The sequence below is a fragment of the Topomyia yanbarensis genome, chromosome 2 (genome assembly GCF_030247195.1).
Source record: "Topomyia yanbarensis strain Yona2022 chromosome 2, ASM3024719v1, whole genome shotgun sequence".
Taxonomy (NCBI): domain Eukaryota; kingdom Metazoa; phylum Arthropoda; class Insecta; order Diptera; family Culicidae; genus Topomyia; species Topomyia yanbarensis.
In genome coordinates, this window is record NC_080671.1 from 403,806,381 (window position 1) to 403,831,811 (window position 25,431).

Here is a 25,431-nt window from a genome sequence, read left to right on the forward strand (position 1 = left end):
ATTATTTATTTTGGTCCTCACGGTTTGGTCTGCGGCTATGCATGTATGATTAAGCTTGTTTTGCATGCTATATGGTCCTAATTCTTTCGATTTCAGACAGGTTTGATATAACAAACCGAAAAACAACATAGGGTGATGAGCCTTTGTTTTCGCCAGGTTATCATTCTACTCATTTAAAACCGTTGGTTAGAGCAGTGTCTGCCATAATAGGGGCGCTCCATTCGAAATTTCGTTTCATGAGAATGTCATCGTTTTTAGCGCATATGTGTTACTATTTTGGTTCTTAACAACGAAGCAAAGCTGTTGATGCCAATTTGTACGCATTCCATTGATTGTAGGCCGAGTAATTAATGAATTAGTGAGGCACCGTCCTTAGTATGGTGAAAATAGGCACTTTACCCTAGTTCACACACAACCAGAATAAACAAATATGCATGCAAAAAATACTTTTGAGAAAAGCTTTCCGTGTGTACGATTTATTGCAATATGATAATCTGTTTGAATTAATTCTAAATTTTCAAAAAAAAGTATTTACATAATTGAAACTATTGCACTTTCTTAAGGTTTCTATCTACCTTCTGCAACTGAAAAATCCTTTTAATTCGTTGGCAATATTTTGGTGGCACTGTTTCTTTCAACCTGCACATTACTATTTCCTTAAGCTTGTACTAACATTTCCTCTCAAGTAACTCATTGCACCGTATTCAATTCCAATAAGTAACACACTTCCATGTCTACTCCAAACAGACCAACGATGCTTTCCATAATGCACCTGTATCAAACGTTCCTGCACATCCTTCAGGTTACGCTCAGTTTTTTGCTGATGCTTATCTTCATGACCTACAACACGTGGCTATGCGTGGCGGTCGTTCTCGGTGCCGCCCTCGGATACTTCCTGTTCGGCTGGAAGAAATCGGTGGTCGTCGATGTCACCGAGCACTGCCACTAGTCCGCAGGCCCGATAGTACTACACGCTGGTGTGCTCCGCCATCCCACCACATTAAAAAGACACTTCGAATTTGCATCCACTGGAGCAAACAATGAGATGAGTTCTAGCTATAAATCAGGTAAGCTTTGTGAACGATAGTGTGGATGAGTGATGGTGCTAGCCAGCACACGTTTGCCGATAGGAAGAAGGAAGCCAGAGCGGCATCTGTAAAAAGGGAAACTCAAAAAATCTTTTATAATAATTGTTATATACTGTGAGGATAAGACTTGATAAATTGTTCGATTTTGAAACTAATAAAAAAGAGCGTAAGGAGGTTAGAGTCGCAGCGATTTGGAACGTTTGATTTGTGACGGACAAATTTTGGTTCATGCAAAAGATTGTGATTCTCAAAAGATGGATAGATGATACACGCGTAGGAGAGAGTTGTGGATAGAATTTTACTTATCGGCACATTCTGTGTAAAGATGTAAGAATGTAAGGAATTGAGCTCAGTAATTGTATAGTACTAGAAAAAAAATCTTGCAGGACGACCACCTTAGTAATTAACAGCTATGAAGGAAGATTAGGTATTCATCCATTTAAACTCGCCTGGGTGTACTGAGGTAAGACGTTCATCTTATAAACTAGTGTTGTTATACTATCGAACTTGGTGCAGAATAATTAGTTTCAGTGGTAATAGTGGCCCTGCATTTGTCCTGCAAACTTAAAATCGACAACTGTTGCAACAAAATTGTCGAAATTTCGATATTTCACTTCCAGAATAGTTAGTAATTTTTTTGCGATTCTAAATTAAAATGTTCGAATGGAGTCTATTTCGTAAGAAAAACTAGAGGGAAGAACGGACAACTTAGGGATATCGTCAAATATAAAAAACAGTTCAAATGGGAACAGTAGAAAATGTTAACAAACGTATTAAGAAAGTTTGAAACCGATCTGAAAACGACTTTTTTCTTGCTGAGGATGAAACAAACACTTTATGAGTATAGACACATGTCTTCAAATTATCATAATCTCTTATTTTAAATCAACCACATAGAGAAGGCCTAAATTGCTACTTTGTCAAGCAGCACCGGACACCTGTATTACAAATGTGCTGTCCGTTTTTTTCCAGGACACGTCACCCAGTGACTAGAAGAAAATTTCCTTCTAATCACTAAATCACGGGACTGTGAGAATAGACCCCATAATTTCCGTCTTACCCACAGCCTCCCTAAGCATTTCATTGCTAGAAGCGCAAATAGGCAGTCCCTTTCACGGTTTCCTTTTTGGCGCACACTTTTACAGCCTCTCATAGCTGTGAATTGAAAATTCCTAGAATATTCAACATTCTGCATCACAGAGATAGTTAATCATAGACGTAAAAGTGAAGGTCAGAGAAAATATCCTTATTCTACCGCTCTTCGTGTAATTGCTTCTTTTTGGTTGAGTTTCTATGCAAATGGAACTACTATACGAATAATCGCAATAATTTGCATCCGATTGCATTATAACTGATTCCATTTTTAGACGACCCGATTTTTTTGCGTTAATCACAGTGAAGGTAATAATTTGACCTATCTACTGACTACTGAGAAATAAACATTATGCATGCATTTGAAGGGTTAACAGATATTCAACATGTTGAACAAAAGAGTGAGAATTAAAACTGCCTTCAATGAAAGTTGCCTATGAAAATTTCTAAGTGTAGAAAAGTTACTCTCTTGAAGTGTAATAATTTATGACGAAACCATGTCTTTATTTCATCAGTCCACAATCAGCTACCACCGCTTAGATCTATGCTATTCGTCACTTGTAAATGGATAATTAACATTGGACTCGTTTAACATTCAGTGGTACGAGCCCGATGCAGAAAGTATAAGGGGTGTTGGAGGCAGTACGGCCGCTCAAGGAAAACGTTGAAAATATAGAAGAATCGATCTGGAACTAAGTCTTCTTCTTTGAGAGGTTGGGGGATCATTTATATGATTCAGTTCGCTTCGTGTGGCAGTGTCGACTTTGTCCTTAGTTGCTGGTGATTGCTTTTTGTTTAGCTTTTCACTTCGTGAGATACGATTGAGAATCTTCCTTTGATGTTATAAGCTACGTTGTTGGTAGTGCTGGATGTATATTTGATAGTGCTGAGTACAGTCATTGATGAACTAGTACTCCCTCTAAGTATCAGTTGCAACGGAGTCCACTTGTTGCATGTATCTTTTAATCACGCCGTTGGCGGTACGTTTTTTATATATACGGGCGGGGATGAGGACTCTAACGTTGCCACAATTGGTGGTGTGCTGCAAGTTCTTCCACGAAACGAATGACCGTGTTTGGACAATATTCTTGAACACTACTTTGCTGTGGTGAACTTGCGAAGTGTTAACTTGTGCCAGCTTGAGCTCCGTTAGCATTGTTACATTTCCTGAATTACTGATCTCACGGGACATTTCGAAAAACATAATTCACCCACAGTGGGGCTACTCTTAGCTGTGTATTGACAGTCGTTACTATTTCACGCAGTAGTTAGGGACAACGATCCGTCCAGGAAATCGAGACCAATAGACGGAAACGTTGGTCTCAAAAAACGATTGTAATGCGTCAAAAGTAGGTTCAGAGAGAAAATATCCTTGGACCTGTGAATGCAAGATCGCTTTCGTACGTCCAACTCCAAATTGGCATTCATTCCAGGGTTTATCCAGGGATAACGAAGATTTACACATATTCGGATCAAGTTTGACTCCTATGAAGGAAACACGGTAGTGGTAGCCGCCATAAAAATGATGAACTCAATCTTACCAGGATTCAGGTATGCAACATACAGTTGCAGCAAGTTAAATTCTTACCTTATCATTCAGTCTAAAACCGTGTTGCCCTTTTCTGTACTAAGGAATCACCTGCAGATCAGATTTATGGATGTTTATAGCCCGGCTTTCAAGGCACACCGTACCCATAATCTGCACCCTGTAGTAGAAGGTTCGAAACATCTTCGCCTCGTAAACGCTATAGGGTGCGTTGGTCATCCACTAGCACAACCCAGGTTGCGTGGCCTTAGAATAGTTTGTCCTACCGAAGAATTTTTCGGAGCCCTAAGTAAACATGCCTCCGAATTTCTCTACTGTTTGTATTTTAGATTACTCGATCTCGGGTCGTCTATCTCCAGCATCCTTGAGCACTAGCCGCACGTGCATCTTCTTTTATTATCACACAGTCAGCGAGCGCAGGGTCTAATTTCCTACTCTAACTGGTCTTTCTTCAACCATTCGCGCTACATCTTCAGCATACTGTTATCTGCATTGTTTTACCTTCCTTTCAATGTCATCATGTTTGCATACTTAGTACAGCTCGTGATTTATGTGTTTGAACCATTTTCTATATATGCCGCCGAGTGTTTAGCGCAGCTTTCTTCTCTCAAACACACCAAGCATTCAAAAGTACTTTAATGCCCAAGCCTCGTGACCATACAGAACAAAAATTGAGTCCTTTTGAATTTTCATTAGATGTCAAAGTGTAGTATTGAAGATTTTAATAGTGATTTTGATTTGGTGAAGAATGGTTCTGGTGCGGTCATGAATAGTGGCGACATCGGTTGAAGTTCCGCTACTCCGCTACTCTGCGTTCAGAACGACCTGCCTAAAATGGAAGCAAGAAACCCAACGGTTATCGTTGCAACGTCGGAGAGAAGCCACCCAGCATCATCGCCATCGTCTTCAGTAGTTGTTGTTTGATTGATCCTGCTGCGGTTTCATCGATTGGAACAGTTTCGCAATGGTGCATAATTCTGAGCAGACGAAAAAAATTCCGACTTAAAACTGGAAATGAATCCGCTACAACATGCCTTCGGGAATCTCGCTCCGTGGTTAGCCGCATCTCGCTCGATCATCTGGGAGAGTAATATCGAAGCGAATGTTTCGTGAATCCACTTGTATGCTGTCATAGATTTAAATGATGGGGATACGGAGCTCACGTTCATTTGTGGGATTTCGGAAATGTCGCTCTACTCGCAACCGACACTTTCATATAACATCAAATGTAAATGACGATGCCTGCGGGACGCAGAAAAAAGTGGCTGCCGTCAAATTTTTGTGATTAAGTTTTTCGTCGAATTCCGTCGTGGAGCGTATGGAAAATGAAGTGTAGTGCATCAAGCCCAGCTACTCTGGCACACTTTCGGAGACGTGGCGAAAACGGGGCAATAAGAATTGGCGAGCAAGTTCCCAGGGGCTCGGAAAGGCTTGCACAGATTTTCTTTCAACGCATTACGGATACCAACATCAAGATGGATACATAAATTGGTTCAAACTCCACTGTCCTCGAATGCAGTGCAAAATGAGTTGCTTTTTCGGTCTACGACGAAGCGGCCAACGGTACCAGTGGAATACCCTTTGGTGAGATTAACCCAATTTATCTTGTTCTTATTTTGTTTTGAATCTTACCCAATTTATCTTGTACTTATTTTGTTTTGAAAGCCACATGCCACGAAAAATAATCACAGGTAGGTCCATAGTGGCACACATTCTCCATCATCGACGGCTCCCGAGGTCTCGGCTATCATTGTCTTGTACCTTACTTTCTTTATTTCAGAGAGCGAATAAAGACGCTATAACCTAGGCTCATAATCCGTTGATTAAATTATTCATTAAATGAATAATTTGATTGCCGTATAATTTAGAAACATCTTTATTTTGTACGCTGCACAGTTGGCCTGGCCGCTTTAATGTTTGTGTCATATTCAATATGTGCCACAAACATTAATAATGACAAGAAAAATTGTGGGCGAACGTCTGCAATTTTCCAGGATCCCTACATGTATTGACTGTGTATGTGTAGACTAGACTAGACTAGACAAGCCTCGTGACCATACAGAACAACAGGAAATATCAGCGATTTGCGTAGAGTAATTTTTATGCACGTCGAGACCTTAGCTGTCTGTGTAAACCATAGAAAGTTCTATTCGCAGCCGCAACACGTCTTTTTACCTCGTGACTAGTATCGTTATCAGATGTCACTTGTGTTGCAAACTATAGCGATTCATCGACAACCTCGTACTGTAACCTATCGATTTGCACTTCCGAACCAACGCCGTTCGGACTACATCGCACTCTACCAGCTACCATGTATTTTGTCTTGCCCGAGTTTATAGTCAGTCCGATTATCGCAGCCTCTTTTGAAGGGCAAAACGCCTCTTCCGCTGCTCTGCGATCAACGCCAATGATGTCTTCCGTGAAGCCACAATACATGAAGCTTGTTCCGTTCCTTTGCACATCAGATCTTCGTATCGCATTTTCGAGCTGTATGCTGAACAATAGGATAGAGAGTTCATCGTCCTCCATCTAACGTCACAAACGAATGGGATGTTTCTCTGGCTATTTTGCCGCTTGATATTGATCTATCCAGCATCATACGAATCACCTTAATATCAGTTTTATCAAGCATGCCACAGTTCGTTTCGTTTCACTGAATTGTACGACCCTTTAAAATCCACAAACAAATGATGAGTGCGCAAGTTGTATTCCCAGAATTTATCCAGCATTTGTCGCAGGCTAAACATCTAGTCCGTCGTTGATCGTCCTTCTCGAAACCCCGCTTTGGTATTTGCCAGTATTGTTTTCCCTCGATTGTTATTATACTTGAGTTTGTGGCCCTTCTGGAAGATAGGGCATATGAGGCCATCGAACCATATCTTCTTGCACCCAGATCATCCCAATCCCGCAGTGGATTGCTACGTGCAGCCGGTGACTCCCTACTTTTGAAAATTCAAACAGGATTCTGTTCTTCACAACAGACCATTTTTCAGCTCTCGGATAGTCTTTCGTCTACCGCAAATGTATCCACAGCTTGTCCACAATTCCCAATCCTCAATCTGTTTATGCATTCCCGACTTGTTTATCCGTTCAAAAGCAACTCAAAGTGCTCCTACCACCCGGCAGCCACTTCTGTAGGTTCTGTTGACAGATTTTCATCTCGATCGTTAAGCATGACCGGCATCGGGGCGCTTTTCCTCCTCATGTTGTTGATTGTGTTTTGTAGAACTTCCGCGCGTGATTCCTCGCAAAGCTTCTCTCATGCTTACGTTTCTTACACCGATGAAGTTTATCCTCGGCTGCCCTCAGCCGACCATATCGTCCCTTTTTCTGACGTGTAGCCGCTGCAAGCATTCGGATTTTAACCTGGATTATCTCGTTCGTCGCTCTTTGGCACTAAACACTTCTGTAACTGTTGTACTGGCCGCTTCATGCACCTGTTGCCACGCTGCATTCAGGTCATCGGTTGCTGGTCGATATTCGATTCGTTCGTCAAGCTACAGATAGCTATGCCTCTGGTTGCGGCGAGATCTATCAACCTTAGGCCTTTGTCGTTGGTGTTTGAGAGGAAGCTCGCTATACCAATAACTGGGCGAAAGAATTCTTCCCTCTGGGTCTATGCATTTGTGTCCCCGATGATGAATTTTACGTGATGGATTGGATGTTCTCCGTAGGTCTTGTCTAGACGCTCATTGAATTCATCTTTGACATCATACAGCTCGTTGTTTGTAGAAGCGTAGGAATTGATCAAGCTATAGTTGAAGAACGTGCCCTTTATCCTCAACACGCAAATACGGTCACTGTTGCTTACCAAGAACTACAAAACAAGCTCCATGTTCTGCCTTCTCGCCGCCACTGTGGTAGAAGTGGTACTTGAACGGGGTACATGCAGTTGGGTTTACTGCGTGGAATGCTCGTTATACGTGAGACCACCTCGAATTTCCTGAAGAGCTGCGATCTCCGCCTTCGTTTATTGCAGGTTCCAAGCATGTAGGGAATCTTTCGTTTGTCCGAACCGGGTTCTGGATTCCAAGACTGAATTTTCAGTCAGTTTCTCGTTAAACATTTCAATGATCTTTGCTCATACTTCCACTCTGTAACTATTGTTATATTTTCCGGGGTTATTTGGTCATTTGGTATGCTGCCTTACCACGGCTGCGACACTGACAAGGCACCGTATTCCTTCTTCAACCGCCCTTTTTGGAACAGACACTGCTGTTTAGAGCCGCTTCTAATGGATAACAGACGCTCTTCTATTTTCCCCTTCCCCGTCAGCATACAAAAGATTCCACCGGGGTTGGCTACACGATTTTCACTAAGGCTGCTCTTACCCCAGGTAGCCCCACGTGGAGGTAGTTCTGTATCCAAGGTGAATGATCACCCAATCGATCGTTATCGGGACATCATGTTGCATCTGATACAGCTGCAATGGTCACCAGTGCGCCCAAATACTCAAGCTCATCAATCAGTTCGATTTCATCGTCATCAAACCAACGACACAACGTGGCGCTTATTGAAATAATCTGTGAGTCACCCCTCAGAAATGAGGACGAAATAATTTCTCGCGCAACACTGCTTTGATCTGCGTGTCATTGCAATCGATCATCTTTCGGAGCAAAGCTACAATATGCCATATGCTTTTGGGTATATATAGAATCTAACCATACGAAAAATTTAAAAAATATTGTCTTAACTAGGGATTTGCTGTCGTTCCTCTATGCGGTGGTAGGGAACACCTTTGCTTGCTAAAGCAACAGATAATTTAACTGCTTCGGTCGAACGAACACTTTTTCAGTCAAACGGTGAATCCAAACTCTTGAAGGCATTGAAAAAGTGCATTGAGGTTTATACCAGTGTTCTTCCTGCATGACTCAGTCCACTACATACAATAAATAACTAGAGATGTGCTTGAGCCTTGTCAACATGGCGTCTATTTGTTAGTGTCACATGTCAGGCGTTTCAGTATAGTAAACCAATGATTTAGCTTGGAGTGCCCAGTTGAGAGTAGATCGATATCAGTAAGTTCCGTGTTTGCTCCGATCAGGCTATTCGTCTTTCGGGTGACCACAACCGAAACACCCCACTCCGCGCAACCGATAGGCGCAATTATTTTAACCGAACTCCACTAGGAGCATAATCGGTAAATTTGAGCGGAACACTAGCTTCTGGTCCAGGTCCAACTTCACCTTTCGTGCAGCGTCTACATGTAGGTACTAAACACGAAAAGGTAGTTCGGCTAACAAAGGAAGTTGGTGCCCTCCATCAGAACTTGTGTAGTCTTTTCCGGTACGTTTTTTCTCAGTTTTTCCATCCATCAGTATCTTCACCATTTCCTTTTCATCCTTCGCCTCTCGTTTGGTCTTCCGGAATACGCGCTTCATCATGTCCCAATAGCCTTCGATTGGACGGAGTTCAGCATAGTTTGGTGAGTTCATGTCTTTCAGCACAGAATTAGGTGGATACCACTCCTTTGTAGTTTTGGGATACTGGCATGAAGCGAAATCGGACGAAAACAATGGTTTTTGATCGTGCTGTCTCAAAAACACCAAAAGACGTACCCTAAAGGCACTCAGTTTTGAAAATCTCGCCCTTTATGGTGATTTTGATCACGAATTCAGTTCACTATGTTTGCCATAATTGCATATGGCCTGCCAAATCGACAGCTTTTTCCGGTTGAAACGGGCATCCACAGCAAGTTTGGCCTCTGTTTGCCCTACCCGTGCTATATACCCGTCCCAGCAACTGCTTGATAGCTACGTTGATGTAAGTCTCGTCCTTAATAACGCAGCACCGGTATTTCACAGCATTGTAAAGATTTTCCGGGTGCGCATTTCTTCTCAAGTTTTTGGTCATGTCGAAATGTTCGGATTCCGCTTGAAATGTGCAGTCAGCGGGCTCGTTTTTGTGTGTGTGTTGGTTTTCGTCTAGGTCCTGATTGGTGGATTCGTTTCTGGAAGCTTTGGAGGACCCTTGAGACGGTCGAATGATTTTTATTTACTAGTTTTTCCAAAACATGATGCGACAATCCAGTCCACAGTGGAAGAAATCCGACAAAAAGGCAATTAATTGGAAGCCGCTGAAAAAGACAATATATACACCAAAAGTTGCAGATTTTTTAGGATCAAATTTGCAATCAAATTTGTTCACCGCACGCAACTGTGGCCGGAGATATGGGGCTTTGAAGATCCGGAACATTTCCGGTTTTCATCAAATCTGAAACCTAATTCGGAAGCCGCAGTAAAAGTACAAAGGATTATACTCTTAAAGTTGACGAAAACTGCAGCACTCAAGACGCAATCAAATTTGTTCACCGCACGCACTTGTAACCGGAGATATGGGGCTTAGAAGATCCGGAACATTAACGGTTTTCATCAAATCTGATACCTAATTCAAAATCCGCTGAAAAAGTACAAAGAATTATACCCTTAAAGTTGCGGAAAACTCCAGTGATCAAGATGCAATCAAATTTATTCACAGCACACACTCGTGACCGGAAATATAAGGCTTTGAAGATCCGGAACATTAACGGTTTTTCATCAAATCAGGCTCCCATACAGCAAAAGACCAAAATCTATATATCGAAATTTGCGAAAAACTCCAGCAATCAAAACGTAATAAGCATTTGAAGCTGAAATACATTTTACTGGAAGCGTTTAGAGCTGGAGTGCATTTTGATCTTAATTCACTTTGGCAATTTGGAAGCCGCACAACAAGTACAAACTATTTAACGATCATATCTCATATCTCCGGTCACAAGTGCGTGCGGTGAACAAATTTGATTGCATCTTATTTCCTAAAAAATTCCGCAACTTTTGGAGTATATATTGTCATACTTTTTCAGCGGCTTCCAATTAATTGCCTTTTTGGTCGGATTTCTTCCACTGTGCAGTCTTTTACAAGTGGGCGAACAAAATCTTTTCGCAAACGGTTGGCTGATCCTGATCGGAATCTCACTGACTGACTCACTACACAACTGTGCGGATGTAAACAGTACACTCTAAAGAGAAACTGGGTAAAATTTGTAGTTGTGTTCAACAGTAGTTTTACTGCTGTTACATTCCATTCAGCTTGCACTGTTTATTTCGACGAGAACATTTCAAATGGGCCGATAAACAAAACGTAAACAATTCCGGTTAATACTTACTTCAAATAGACACTAACAAAGCTTTATACATACCTTGAATAAGCCGATTCTGAAGCCTGGCTGTTGGCAAAATAATGGATTATCGAAAAGGCACATAAGCAAAATAACTTGTTTTGCTTGTGTTCCCTTTCACTTCCCCTCAAAAATTAACGGTTCATATACACCAAACAACAAGGGGGGTGGGTGTAGTGTATTGGTAAATCGATTGCCTTGTACGCAGCGCATCTGGGTTAGAGTCCCGACCCCGCACATAGGGTTGGAAATTTTTCATAAGAGATTTTTCTAACCCGAAGAGGCGAATGACCTTAAGGTTAAAACCTCTATAATCGAAATAAAAAATAAAAAAAACCAAACAACAAAACGGAAAAATTTGTTTATGGGCCCTTTTTTAATGAAAAAGACTATACTTGAAAAGGGAACAAAAACATCGCAACACCAAGAAAGGGATCAAAATAAACGTCACATAATCATTTGCTGTAAACAAAAGGGCTCACCCGCACGCACTATAAGCTAACGTCTCGCCGAAAAGGGATTATGGGAGAGGGCACAAAACCAGTGCGATGTTTCAAAAGGGACCAAAACATTTATCTACAAAAAACGTTCAAAATACATTTTTTTTTTAAATCTGGTATGTTATTCGGAAAAAATGGTTAATTTAACACGGCATTGAGTTGTTTGGTCCTTAAATCAAACTCCTTTTCATAAATGGGAATATAAAGTACGAGGTAATTTTCCAGTCGCCATTTTCTCAACATGAGCATATTGTATATAATGCCTTATGAAATGTTGACGTCGATTTGCTGAGTTATCTTACACTATTTTTGTATCAACTGTAAAAAAAATTATTTTTATTTTTCGTGATATAATTTTGTTGTGCTGCATAGGCTTCCTTGAAGCCGTAGTGGTTGCTGCAATAGTTTTTCTAGAAGTACTGTAGTGCACAGCTCACCACTTTCAATAAGGAAGTGGTGGAACTTTGTCGAGAGATGTTCTTTTTTCAATGAAAATAAGTGATTCTTGTACTGCCTATAATCACAAGTCATGAAGATGTGGAATTGCACAGAACTTGGGACTGACTTGCAGTGTATGTGTGTCCATTTCGTTCTTTAGTCCGCACACACAAATCAAATACTTGAACCCCTTCGCCATTGTACCCAGCTCGAACTGGACGTAAGTGACGTAGTCCTCAGTTAATTACTTCGTGACCTGTAGACAGACGTAACATTTGCCGGACTTCGAAGCGCTAACGCAGCTCTCGAGCTTCCTGATGGTTTCGTCGAAAGAGAAGTTGTTGGCATTTTTCGGCTGGATGAAACTGTGGTAACACTCCTGTAACGAGATTCCAAGTTTCAACATCAATAATAGTGACCTGAACAAAATAACCGTCATGACCGCTGTAAGACACCCGTAGAATCAGGAATCAGAGTATATTGGCTCAAATGGCACGTTACCCTATGTAATTGAAGATTTGTGACTCCTTTGAATCTATTTTCATTTCCAATTTTAAGCCAAATAAATCAATAATTCCAGCTACCAGACCGACAAATCTGAAGTTTATATGGAATTTTTCGACAACCTGTATGGAGAAAACTCACAGATTCACATTTTCACCACTACATCGGATTCTATCTGCCAAAGTTTTATTAGTATTGAGTTTCTGAATGAAAATATTATTGTCTACTACTTTGTCGTAGACTGCTAATTGATCTAAAAGGATTCGGGGAAGTTAAGAGGGTCCTTCTTCTCTCGAGACCCTAAATTGAGCTGTTTCTTTGGGGAATCGATTACGAAGTGTCTATCGAATGGATTTTAAAGTTTTGTTTCCTGTTTTTAAGTTACTACTTTACTTAAGCGGGATGCATTCAGTTTCAACATCAATGTAATCAATGACGTTTCAAGATTGCCTATGTTTTTTGTGGTCTTCAAAATTAAAATTCAAAAATCAAAACAAGTGGCTCAAAGTGGAAAATAATAATTTGGAATGTTCCCTGTGGATGCTTTACTATCTGTTCCACAGAAGACAGCTCAATTTCGGGTCTCGCGAGTAGAGGATCCCCTTAACGATATAATGTCTGAGTTCGTTTTGCCCAGGGCCTAACAGCACATGGCTTTTGTTCAGGTATCAAATGCAACGAAATTATTTATTTTGCTAAAACAGGGTTACGTTTAGCTTAATAGTGTGCTCGCAAGAATTTTAGTGTACAGGATGCGTTATTTTTGGACCATAATTTTAGATTAAAATTTTACCGCTAAGAGGGCGCCAAAACTATCTTTTCTGTTCGCCGCAGACGGGGCAACAAGATACACGTCACATAATATATTCACGATGTTGCTGTCATCGCATTATATCTAGGGAAAAAAAATCCTTAGTGAATATTTTATTTGGTGTGTGTTCTGTCGTCTCGTCTGCGGACAACTTTAAACGAATTGAGATAGAAAGCTGACGTCTCCTAAATTTGTTAACATTCTAGGTCTCTCCTTTAAAAAGTTATCGTTTGCACCCTCTATTCCGTGCAATGTGGAACTTAAATTTCCCACATTTCTTTTACTATAAACAAATAAGTTTGTGGAAATTTATTCTGACATAAACGTGTGCGGAAATTATTCGAAACAATTAATAATAATATCGGATTAATATCCGCCAATTTTACCAGAAAACTAGCTCCACCGTTTATACGCGGTCCCAAACAGTGGGTTATCCCTAGGGATCGTTAACAAATTTTCACTAGTGGTCTATCCCCCATATACTAGTGCATGTCAGTAGTAGGGTCACCGTATTCACAGATTTTTCTGTAACGTCAAAGATTTATTTCATAATTTTTATTGGCGAATCAAAGCGTGATTGACTCACAGATGACAAGTATGTAAAAATGACGATGGGAAATTTGACATCCGTCAAACTACGGTGAATTTTTTTGGTATTTACGAAACCTTCTCTAATATCTTCAACACGGAATCCAAAACGTTAGGTAAGTTATAGAAATCTATCAAAGATATAACTGCAAAAATCTGACGTTACCTAAATATTTTTTTATTTTAATAACCGCTGATATTGGTTATTTTTCAGAAAAGAAAAAATGTGTTGTTCACGCGTGCATCCGGAAATTCTACCACCTTTTTCAAAATTCCCTATCCAGTGTTTCATAAATGAAAGCAGCTCTTGCACTTCTCCGGTAAGCGCCGAAATTATATGTTCAGCTCATTTTACTTCGGCGGATATTATTGCAAGTAAGAAAAGCTGCGAAAACCGCATATCCCTCCTTTATTGGACGGATGGATTCTCCGACGTAATGCATGACGTTCATGATCGCAATATGACAAAAATAACATAACCTTTTATAATTCAGAGTAGGTTTTGCAATACTTCAAAACTTCATGAACTATAACTTTACCAAATTGCGCAATAAAGTAAAAGTTATTTCTTACCATCACTTTTATATTCCATATCAAAATAATTTGTATTTACCTGTAAGAATGTAGTTTAGAAATTCACTTCCTCTATAAAAATTAACCCATCATCCCTTTTGTAATTGCAGGCCTGACAGACAGGTTTCTCACAACACGTTTTAGTTTTGCTTTGATTCTTCAATTACAGGTTCTTTTTCACAGATGACAGATTTTTGGCATTTTAATGAAAATTTCGTAGATTTCCACCGAACCATTGCGATTTTCACAGATTTTTTGGAAATTTAGCACAGATTTTTATTCCTATTTTAGTCATCACAGCTGGTTGTAACCAAAACACAGCTTTTTAATGTGGCATCTCTGGTCAGTGCTGCCATCATATTATGATGACCGTTAAACAAGTAAAGAATTGTTTTCGAGTGTTAAGTCTGTTACTCTATGCTAAAACCATCCAAAGTTAGGTATTTTGCAATACTACTTCAGACACTACTTTGTTAGAAATTGAGTAGCTTCCGGAAGATTTTATATCGATTATCAAACTTCGACAAAGCGGTAGGCAGTATTTTTTTTATCAGAATTTGAATTCTAGTTATATTCTGATACCTAGAATGTCACCTATTGGCAAACATGTGTACATGTGGCTTTTCCCAATTTACACGGTAAAAAAAACTTTACCCATTTTATGTATTCAAATTGCCCATTTTCGGAAGTTATTCGAGCTGTCAAAAAATGGGTATTTTTTTGTTTCTAACAATGAGTACTTTTTATCCATTTCACAACTACTCTATGAGGTACAGGTAATGTCAATGGGTATATTGATCTTAACAATGGGTGAAAAATTCTTAAGAATTATTTCAAGCGAATTAACCTGCAAAGGATCGTAGCGGAACCTGCAAATTATCGGCCTGCATCGGAGTCCGTGGCGAAAACGGAACATTTTGGCAATGCTCCGAAAACAACGGCTGTTTAGATTACTGAGGTTGTAGCAAATATGCACCAGTTCGGCATTTTTAGAGCAGTCAAAAGATCCAGCCATCAAAAATATATCGAGTTGGCGGTTTTATTTTATTAAGGAGTTTTGGAATAGGATCTCTATCTAGATTCCGATACTTTTATAAGGAGACAATAATGTGAAATGAATGTTATTTTATGTTTTTTTAAATTCAGAAATAATTCTATCGACAGTATTTTTTATGCATTTTGTTGTAACAGTTCTGCGAAAAATAATGGGTAAAAAATACCCAGGTCGACGTACAATGTCTGTACTCATTTATGGGTACAAACTCTTTACCCATTTAATGGGTTATTCCACTTTTATTGAAAATGCGTAGTTTTCTACGCATTAATGGGTACTTTATTTTATCAGTGTAGATTGTCGAATAATTCCACGCAAACTGCAAATATGCTGATTCGGTAATTAGACTTGATCAATTTTTCTCAAAGTTGGACAATACTCAATCTTAGGGGTGGGTCGGTTTAATTCTAAAAAAAATTATGTTCCGGGTTTGATTTTTCTTGGCCCGGACATCTTTTATTCCCAAACTATACCCGTAATACGTTAACCCATTCCGCGCGCGTGATGCCATACAACAACACCCGACATGACGTGTGTAATTACATCGTAATAGCTTGATTGAACATATTCGGACAAGAGTTTAAAAAAAAACAAAGCATTGATTTAGCTGATTTTTTGTTGAACTGTCTTGTCGTAATCATAAAAACACCGAGAAAAAATTCGTTTTTGTTTTTGTTTGTCTCTCGCCACTGTTCGAAATTTTAAACGAATCAGCATGCCACACAGGAAATAAACAGATTAATACTTACCTTACCTACAAATACCATCACCAAAAAATAACAACTATGTAAATTTGGATCAAAACGCTTCCATCAAAAACTGAGCATAGGTAATGTTAGAGGGAATCAAACCTTCCGATGTCCACTGTCTACCAATAAAGGCGAGGCGTTGAATGTAGAGCACTCTAGTTAGAGTGTGGCCAAGAGGCCATGACGTATCCAAACGAACATGAAATTTGACGTATTTCTATTGTGTATACGTCAAATTCCATGTTCGTTTGGATACGTCATGGCCTCTTGACCACACTCTAACTAGAGTGCTCTAGTTGAATGCCGATATTGCTAAGGTTCACAACATATCCCCAATATCAATGTGGTGTAGGTATGCGACAACCAAATGCATCAGTGTAAAAAGTGTTTACTAGTGACGAACAAATAAAATTATTCCATCGAACTGTTAACGCTTTATTATTCAAAAAGAAACAAAATTATAAAAAAAAAAACAACAGAACAAATAGATTGTAAAAAAGTTTAGGCCATGTCAGCATCCTATTTAGACTGGAAATCCTTACGTTATATTGTTATAGAAACATCTCTTGCTATATGCTCCGATTCGTTTCCTCAATTATATCATATAAAATCAAATCGTTATTACATTGTGTTGACTCATTGAAGCATTATATTCACTTCGTGCGAAGCTGTGGTTTATAGTTAGGATAGAAATTATTATTTTAGAACACACCTATAGCAAAAGCCTTGGAGCGTTGAAACTAATGTTTCTTTTAGCCAACACAACCTTTATATAATTCTACATTGAAGCAATTCAGTAATGTGCGAAGCAATGATTGAGAGAGTTCGTCGGTGGTAGAGACGTGATATGCAAAAGTTCCCCACGAGCTGACAACTGTTTAGCTCATTTATATAGTAGTAGTAATTCGCTATCGCCTTAGTTCGGCTTTGTCTATCAACTGTCACTCTCATTTCAGCGTCATGCATTCTTATTCATGATAGTTTAGGTAATATTAGGTTAATATCACCTATAAAACTACGATGTATTCTTACTTTTGGAACAACACAAATTATATTGTATAGGTGATATAAATAATGATATTTAAGGCATTGGATTTTATTTTCGTTTATTTACTTCGACCAAACAAGGATTTCTTTCAATCCGAAAGCCCCGATTCATTACAGTTTTGATTAATTTGTCATGTTTATTGGATAACCTCATTGTAGGTTTGTGAGCGTTTCGACAATATTTACACAATTGTTCATAATAGGGAAAAGAGGGTAACAGTGGAACTATGAAAACAATACGTTTTCATAGTTCCACTGTTACCCTCTTTCCCCTACACGTTACCATTTCACCAAAATTATTGTACGATACATACCGTATCGTCAAAAGTATAAGTAGTTTCAAAAGCGCGATGGGCGTACGAACTTTTATGCTAACAGCTAGTTTATAACAATTTGTTTTCGCAGATATCAGGCAACGTAAATGCAGTTATATAAAACTCGACTATACTACGAACACTCCTCGAAATAGCATTCTGCTGATGCTGCTTTAGTAAAGGACTACCAATACCATCGATCTAGAAATTGCTAATACTGGGCCTACTTTGCGCTTTCAGCTACGGAACACACTATAAAACAATGTAAATAGGTTATTGTTTCTCGATATTACTTTTTGGTTTCTTTTTCTCATTGTGGTTCCCATGTCTACCTAGTGCATCTGATGCACCGGTTTTATAATATTTCATATGGTTAGTGTGTTTAATCCTTCTGCTAGTACAGGTTCAATTGTATTATCTCATTCACTGGAACATATTGATTTTAATACATAAGTTTACATAGCCTTTAGCTATAGATTCCAACTACAACGTTTTCTATTAATTATTATCATCTGAAACAGGTCAACACCCCAAAGCAATGTCAATAGTTCGAAGAGGAAGGCTCAGGATATTTTCACCATAGTTTTTTAAGGCTTCACAAATGCACTAGCTTTCGTATTTCTTTCTTCAGTGAGTATGTACCGCGATAAAATTAACATTAGAAAATTATATGCGGTTGGTCTCGAAATAATATGGGTTTTTATTATTTGTTTCAAGTAATATTTTGTTTTCAAACCAACTGCAGAGTATTAGATGGCACATTTTATTATGTGTTTGTAAATTTCCATATAAAAATGTCGAAACGGCGGCCCTTGTAACGAAACGTTTTTATTCTGCATTAATAGAGTTTACGGTGTCTATCATATAGCGGTAACAGTTCAACCGAAAAAAATAACGTAAAAGTCATCTAAATAGTATCATTGGTGTAAGAAGAATCGAAATTTTATGCTACAAAAATGTAGGTTTCTGGGATAGAAAAAGTAACGAAATTGTTTCCAATAATAATATCGTCGTTCACATACAAGCTTTTACAATTGGAAACAGATTGACTAATCATTGGAAAATTTAGTGTCACCTCGAAGCGCGTTTTGGAAAATTTAAACTTATATTGGCAAGACACCATCTTCAAAAATATTCAAGAGGAAGCGCACTGCACATTTTTCATACTCAAGATCTAGTGCTTCGAGCTCAATGAGGTTTAGAGAAAATATTTCTAAACGTTAATTAAAATTTTAAAATAATTACTACTCGATCTTTTTACCTGAGAAATTGATTTAGACGGTTTGGGAAGATTAAACGCAAAGTCCTTTTTTTCGAATTCACAATAGAACTATTCTGTTGTTTATGTATAAACAACAGCGGGTCGAGTTGTGTACGGTATGCGTACTAGGTTGAATAGAATATCAACAGATATCGTTTTAAACTACTGGTAAAGTCTTTTCGGCAGATTTCATGACGCCACTCACGTGATTCGGTACAGCGAAACTGGTGCTGAAATGATCACTTAAAGTTGCCTAACGGACTACAGTTGAGAAAGTGGCTTACGATTGATATGGTTACTTCGAAAAAAATTGGTTTGGAAGCGTGTGCCTCTTGATGTATCTACTTACAGAGTTAAGTAGTATTACGGGCGAGTTAGTAAGTAGTAACGACCCATCTGACCTTGAGTTTGTTTGGTGACTAATTGAAGGAAGGGCGGATGCTTATGAGATAATTGAGTATTGGCGTTGACTGTAACGCTCAAACAATCACCGTTGTTTTGATAAGCATGTTACTTCTACGAGTAGTCGGGTCGAGTAGGGTAGTTTTACTTGGTGGGCAAAGTTTTGAGAGAAACGGTGAACATTTGTTTTGACTTTTCTAACTTGAACTGGTTTTGCTCTCAAATTTGTAAAATATTATGAGCACCTGATTCTGAAGAGTTTTTAATCGATGTGAACTGGACCGAGTCACTTTTACAGTAGTAGTAGAGTTCAGAAAGTACAAGATTTTTTAATCCAGGTGATATACGTTGTGGGATTACATACCTTTTTGCGAGAAAAATTTCAAGAATGTTTGAATTTACATAAATCCATAAAGCAATGATTCAGTGCAAAAAACTAGCATAAGTTTGTAAAATATATTGATAATTGACAAAGTTATGGCCTTTTCTCCGAAACCATTTTTTTATTCAAGAGACGGTGATCATGATTAAAGACCAATCTCGACAAACATGTCAAATGGTCCTAAGTGCAAATAAGAGCCTCTCTTTGTTTACTTTCTCTTTCGATTATTACGTCGTCATCTTAAAACTTTTCAATATTGTTTCAGGATATATCGAAAAACTTTGATTTCGACCAGCTTATTCTGCTAAGAGTTGAGTAACAAACGTATAAACTGCCGTGTTATTAGCGAAAGAGAAAGTAAACAAAGAAATTGTGACCATTTGACATGTTTGGCTATCAATTTCAACTAAAATCCTAAAACTCATAAAATTCCATTAGTATAGGAGTAATCCTCGTACCTTAACGATTAGTTCAATAAATAGTAATTTTTTCCTGCATTCGTTCCCTCTAAAAATCAATTTTTTATGCTCTAGAAATTGTATTAAAAAACTATCTAAAATGAAGAAAATCGGTTGAGTGGTTTTTCGGTAATCGCAATCACGAAAAGGCCGTTTTTGGAAAAACGACATTTCAAGATACCCGAGTTTAAAATTTCAAGTTGCCGCTGCTCTGTGTTCTCAAAGCGCGCTTCGAGCGCTGTAACTTTCGATCGATTTCTCGGATCTCTATGAAAATTTGGGAAAATATTTTCAAGGATAGAGTAATAAAAAATATAGGTTTTTTTGACAAATAAAAAGATAAAAAAATCAGCTGTTGCGGCAGAGCGCACTATTTGTACATCCCCTAGTCAGTGATTTTCATTATCTGTAGACAAGTGAACAAAATAAAAATCTAAGGCAGTCCAGTCCAGCCACCGCCGCTGGCGGTCGGTTGTTCGTCTATATAATTTCAAATTGCTTTGTTCAATATCACAGTCCATCCTGGTGTCGCTGTTTTTGTGTGTTGTTTTTTGTGTGCTGATCGACGATCGAAAGATAGGAATGGGTCCTACCGCTACGATCGATCATAATGGTGCCGTGACCAGGATAAAAGTATCTGGATTCGAGCCAACGTCCGTCGAGCGTTCCTGCCATCATTTCAAAATGGTTGATACAATTGTGTCGCCAGCCAGTTATTCGTTAATTGGTGAGTCGAACCGAAGCCTTCGTGAGTAACATAGTAGCGCAGCCGTCCTTCAGCCGGAACCTAGTTCTTCACCAGCCAGAGTCCAGTCCTCTATTCATCGAAGTGCTGTCTTCAACCTATCGGAGCCAAGTCCTCCAATCGCAGGATTCTAGTTGAAGCAAGATGAACCCTGCACCACAGTTCCCGTTTGTATCGTAACCGTTGTTTCGTTTCGAAATGATTCCGAATTTCCGCAAGGTTCAGAAACAATTCCAGTTTCCAGCCAGTGTATCATTTTCAGCGCTCAGAAAGGTTCCTACTTTCTGCGAGACTTGGAAACGACCCAGTTTCCAGTCAGTGTATTTAATATGTACTCGGAAAGGTCCCCACTTTCCGCGAGGTTCGGAAACGTCGCAATTTTCCAACCAGTGTCCCGTGAACGATCAATACCAATGTCGTTATGTGAAGAAGAACCTATGCTGACAAAGGATTGTTAAAAAACATTCGTTTTGGAGGGGGAGTATGTTGCGGCAGAGCGCACTATTTGTACATCCCCTAGTCAGTGATTTTCATTATCTGTAGACAAGTGAACAAAATAAAAATCTAAGGCAGTCCAGTCCAGCCACCGCCGCTGGCGGTCGGTTGTTCGTCTATATAATTTCAAATTGCTTTGTTCAATATCACAGTCCATCCTGGTGTCGCTGTTTTTGTGTGTTGTTTTTTGTGTGCTGATCGACGATCGAAAGATAGGAATGGGTCCTACCGCTACGATCGATCATCAGCTTTTAGCAGAAACAAATCAGGCTATGAAGTGGAGATAATTTGAAGCTTTCCGCTGGAATCCTAAATAGAATCTGATTTTCTGGAATAGTCGACTGATATATTAATCATTCTTCAATCTATTGCAATATATTGGTCATATGTATTTCAAACTAAATGATTTTTTTTATTAATACATTTCCCTTATTCATTCTTTAATTTTAGAAACAAAATAAATAGAACTGGACTTCTTTCGTCATTGGTAGTCTACGTCAGATTCGAAGTGGATAATGACGAGCTGACAAACTGAATTATATCTCCCTAAAATATTGCGCTGGTGATGGAACAAGGCATTTAGAGCGGTTTAAAAATACCATAGATACAACTAGTGGAGTATCGACCGAAAGCGGCTGGGGCAAACATGGTAAGAAGGATCCTATTTATTTATACATGCTATTGCAAATTATCCATAAAAAGTTGGGGAGAGTTGCTTAGCCACCTTGCGGATGCATTACTACATAATTAAAGTGTACCTAACATGTAGATCAGAATGGGGTCGCTTATGTTGCGTGAATTAGATACACGGTAGACACGGCTCACAGAAACGAGGCTTGCTATTCCGCGAATTGACAGTTGTCGGTGACGTCAGAGAAATCGTTGAGATAAACAAATGGATTTCGCGAATGTTATTAATTGACAATATTTGAGCTCTTAGGGTGAAAAATGATATGCAACGGATTCATGACGTAAATTACGCCATAATTACTCTAGACACAGTGGATAATCAGTGCATCTTTGTGATTATTAGCGAAAATCAGGAATTTGGCTGCATGCCATAGAAAACATATCTCACCGTAATTTCCTGTTACCAGAAAAGGTTTTGGACGTCGGCATAGCTTCCTTGTGATCTATCAGGTGCCGATCATTCGTTAGCAGCAAACAATAAATGAATTTCATCTAATTGTTTTCACCGACGATTTCTATGACGCGCACTCGACAAATGTTTACACTCTAACGAGCTAGCCTAGTATATGTAAGCCGTGCACGGTAGAGAACATTGATGACGACTGTCATTTTGGCTGTTACCGTGGATCAACTATATTAAATTACGGCGTCGTTTAGGTTTTCGCGTGTTGTTCTGCGAAAACGTATTGGCTTTCGTCCTCAGTACAATCTATTTACTCAGTGTAAAAATGTCAAGTGAGTTTTTTCTTACGTAAAAATTAATGCTGAACACCAGTATTGTGTTGGTTTTGTTGATATTTCTATTTTTGAAAAAAATACGGACATCTACATGAAACATACACTTGGGGGCACGATAGGTCAGCCGTTTAGGGGCACTATAGGACACTGCTATTATTGCAAATTTGAATTATTTTGACAGGGAAATTGTGCATAATTTCATGTGAAAAACGCCAAACGAAGTGAAGTAGGCATAAAGAACGCAATTGCCTCTGTACAAGATGGCGCCAGTATACGATCAGCCTCTAAACAATTCAAGGTTCCGTTAGAAACATTACGTGCTCGTGTCAAAGGAAAGTGCTCACCATCAATGAAATCGCATCAGATATTTTGCGTGAGTTAACAATATAACAATTTAAAGTGTTGTTGAAGTCGACAATTGAAAAAAAAAATGATTGAAATAGAGAAAGAAAAAGAATAAAAAAATGCTCCGAAGCACAAACGTGACAGTCGCACAGCTAAGCAACCACGTTAGCCGGAATGCACAACTTCAATTCTACACTTTGGTGACGATGAAAACACCGAAGAAGTCATTTGCAAGTACAAAACCAGACGCAGGAACTGAAAAAAACATGTGTTTTCAACGTTTCCTTCCGCATTTCTTGAGTTTTCACCTCATTTGCCACTTCCTCATCTTTTTACCTGAATGACGTCAATGGATTGCATTTATTATTTGTGTTATTATTTTTTAATTATCAGCAGTATTCGTACTCTTCAAATATTAGTTGAACCACTGATTTTCTAGGTGAGTACATTGTTTTATTTAACCTCGAATATAGTGACCTATCGTACCCCCAAATTTTAAAAACGTCGAAAAAAGTACCTTCGGATTATTGGATTTACCTTGAAAAATATTACACCATGCATGAAATCATTATTGCCGAAACGTTGCCAGATGTATGACCTTTCCCACGAGTGCTTCTTTGTCGAAATCAGTGCAAAAATGCCGTCGCACGAGCTCGCCAAAAAACTGACCTACTTTGACCCCACTCTACTCTACCTATAACTATCAATGCGAAGTGACACCTGGTACTGAAAGCGCATAGTATCTGACAATCGTCATCTTCATAGAATTGTCTGCGCTTTGAGTAGCATCAGTATGCCGTAAAGAATGTCACATCAACTCGATGATAATGCAGCGAATGTAGAGCCTAGTTGCTACTGGAGGTAAACACTGATAGGCATAGTACAAATCCTATTTTTATTTCGCTTATTCAGTTTTGATGACATTAGCAGTATCTGATAATCAGCTGCAGGCAAGACGCATTATTTGGTCTGAGTAGAATGATGGTGGATGTTTCATGCTTTTAAACTTGGGAAGATCTTTGGGGGGGGGGGGATGTTAGGGAGCGAAACAGATTAAAATATTATTAATAGTTTTTGGTACTACTTGTTGCTGGATCTGAGGCCCTTCGAGTATTTTATATTTTATCGACATTGAATTAGCAAGGGACTGGGAGACATTAGTTACTTTAATATTACGAGCCATAGTACTCAAGAAAGAGTAAGGATGCGATGGAAGAAAGTCAGAACCGACAGTATAAAGAGTTAAATCACGCAATCCCAAAACATGCTGACCAGGTATTCGCTAGTAACAATTGAGGTTTTAAGGTAAATTTATAGCCATTCATAAAACTTAGATCGCACTTGTAACGTGCTATAAAACTAAAATTGTTACTTGGGATTGTAATTATAACTCACTCACGCGATAAAAAGCTGATCCGATGTGCAACTTTTCCGAGATAAGATGAGTCGTAAAATTCTCCGTCTCCACAAATAGCGTGAGAATAATTTGCCGAATAAAATTTATCTGAATTTTCCTTCTCAATAAAAATGTCAAAATATACACTTCATTTCCAAGAAAAACCACAAAGAAGTACGATAAATTTGTTTTTCGTGTTTTTCAATAGCGTCAGAAAGGCAGCGAGCGCAAAAAAGATACCGTGATAAACTCATTCGCTCATTCTCCGGCGGCTTTATTTATCCGGAGAAATAATGCATTGTATTTATCCGGACAAGTTGTGTGAGTACCAATAACCCTTCTTGCGAATGAGTGATAAATGCAATGCCTGATCCTGACCCTTACAATAGATAACAAACGGTTAAGTCGGCGGGAAACTCTAAGCATGCTCATTCCTTTCTTTTCTATACCTTCTTCCATCACATCCTTGCTCTTCCATGAATATTATGGCTCTTAAAATTAAAATGCTTCATGTCTTCCAATCCCTTGCTAATTGAATGTCGTTAAAACATAGAAAGAAAAAAGTTTGACTTACTTATAGTGAAACTTAAAAAAAACAATCTAAACACCAAATAAGCTTAAAACTGAGACTCCACCACAGGTGCCAAAAGACAACGGTCCTGTCAGTCCCATTAAAATTTATTCACAATATATGGTGAGGCTCAAAAACGTAAAATGAATAAAAAAGATAGGTAGATGTCAGACATAACCGAACTGAAGTGGAATACAATTAGGCTAAAAATTTTAATGCTGCAATTTTTACTATTTTTGCATGGTTGCATTAAAATAAGCTATCAGGTATTCTTGGTGGAAATATGGTATTCGTACATTTGAATGGAAAATATTCAAGATGGAATGCCTTCCTTCAAGATAATAGAATGAATCTAGAATATGTTTTTGCTTATTAGGAATATGTCGTCTTTTCTCAATACACACGCTTGCATTACATTCACTAAAATCACTTGCGATGCGTTTGTGCAAATGGAATTGTGGTTCTACCTTGAAAATTTCAAACGTGCT

The 25,431-nt window shown here is 38.7% G+C and overlaps 1 protein-coding gene across 6 annotated transcripts in view; it reads left to right on the plus strand.

Moving 5' to 3' along the window:
• Positions 1–17,193, plus strand: part of LOC131684969 (high affinity copper uptake protein 1) — a 146,588-nt gene extending 129,395 nt beyond the window's left edge. For all 6 annotated transcript variants that reach the window (XM_058968273.1, XM_058968269.1, XM_058968274.1 and 3 more), the window contains one exon: positions 748–17,193. In XM_058968273.1, coding sequence (XP_058824256.1) covers positions 748–949 — 202 coding nt within the window. In that variant the 3' untranslated portion in view covers positions 950–17,193. The remainder of the gene's footprint in view (positions 1–747) is intronic.
• The last annotated feature ends 8,238 nt before the right edge of the window (positions 17,194–25,431 follow it).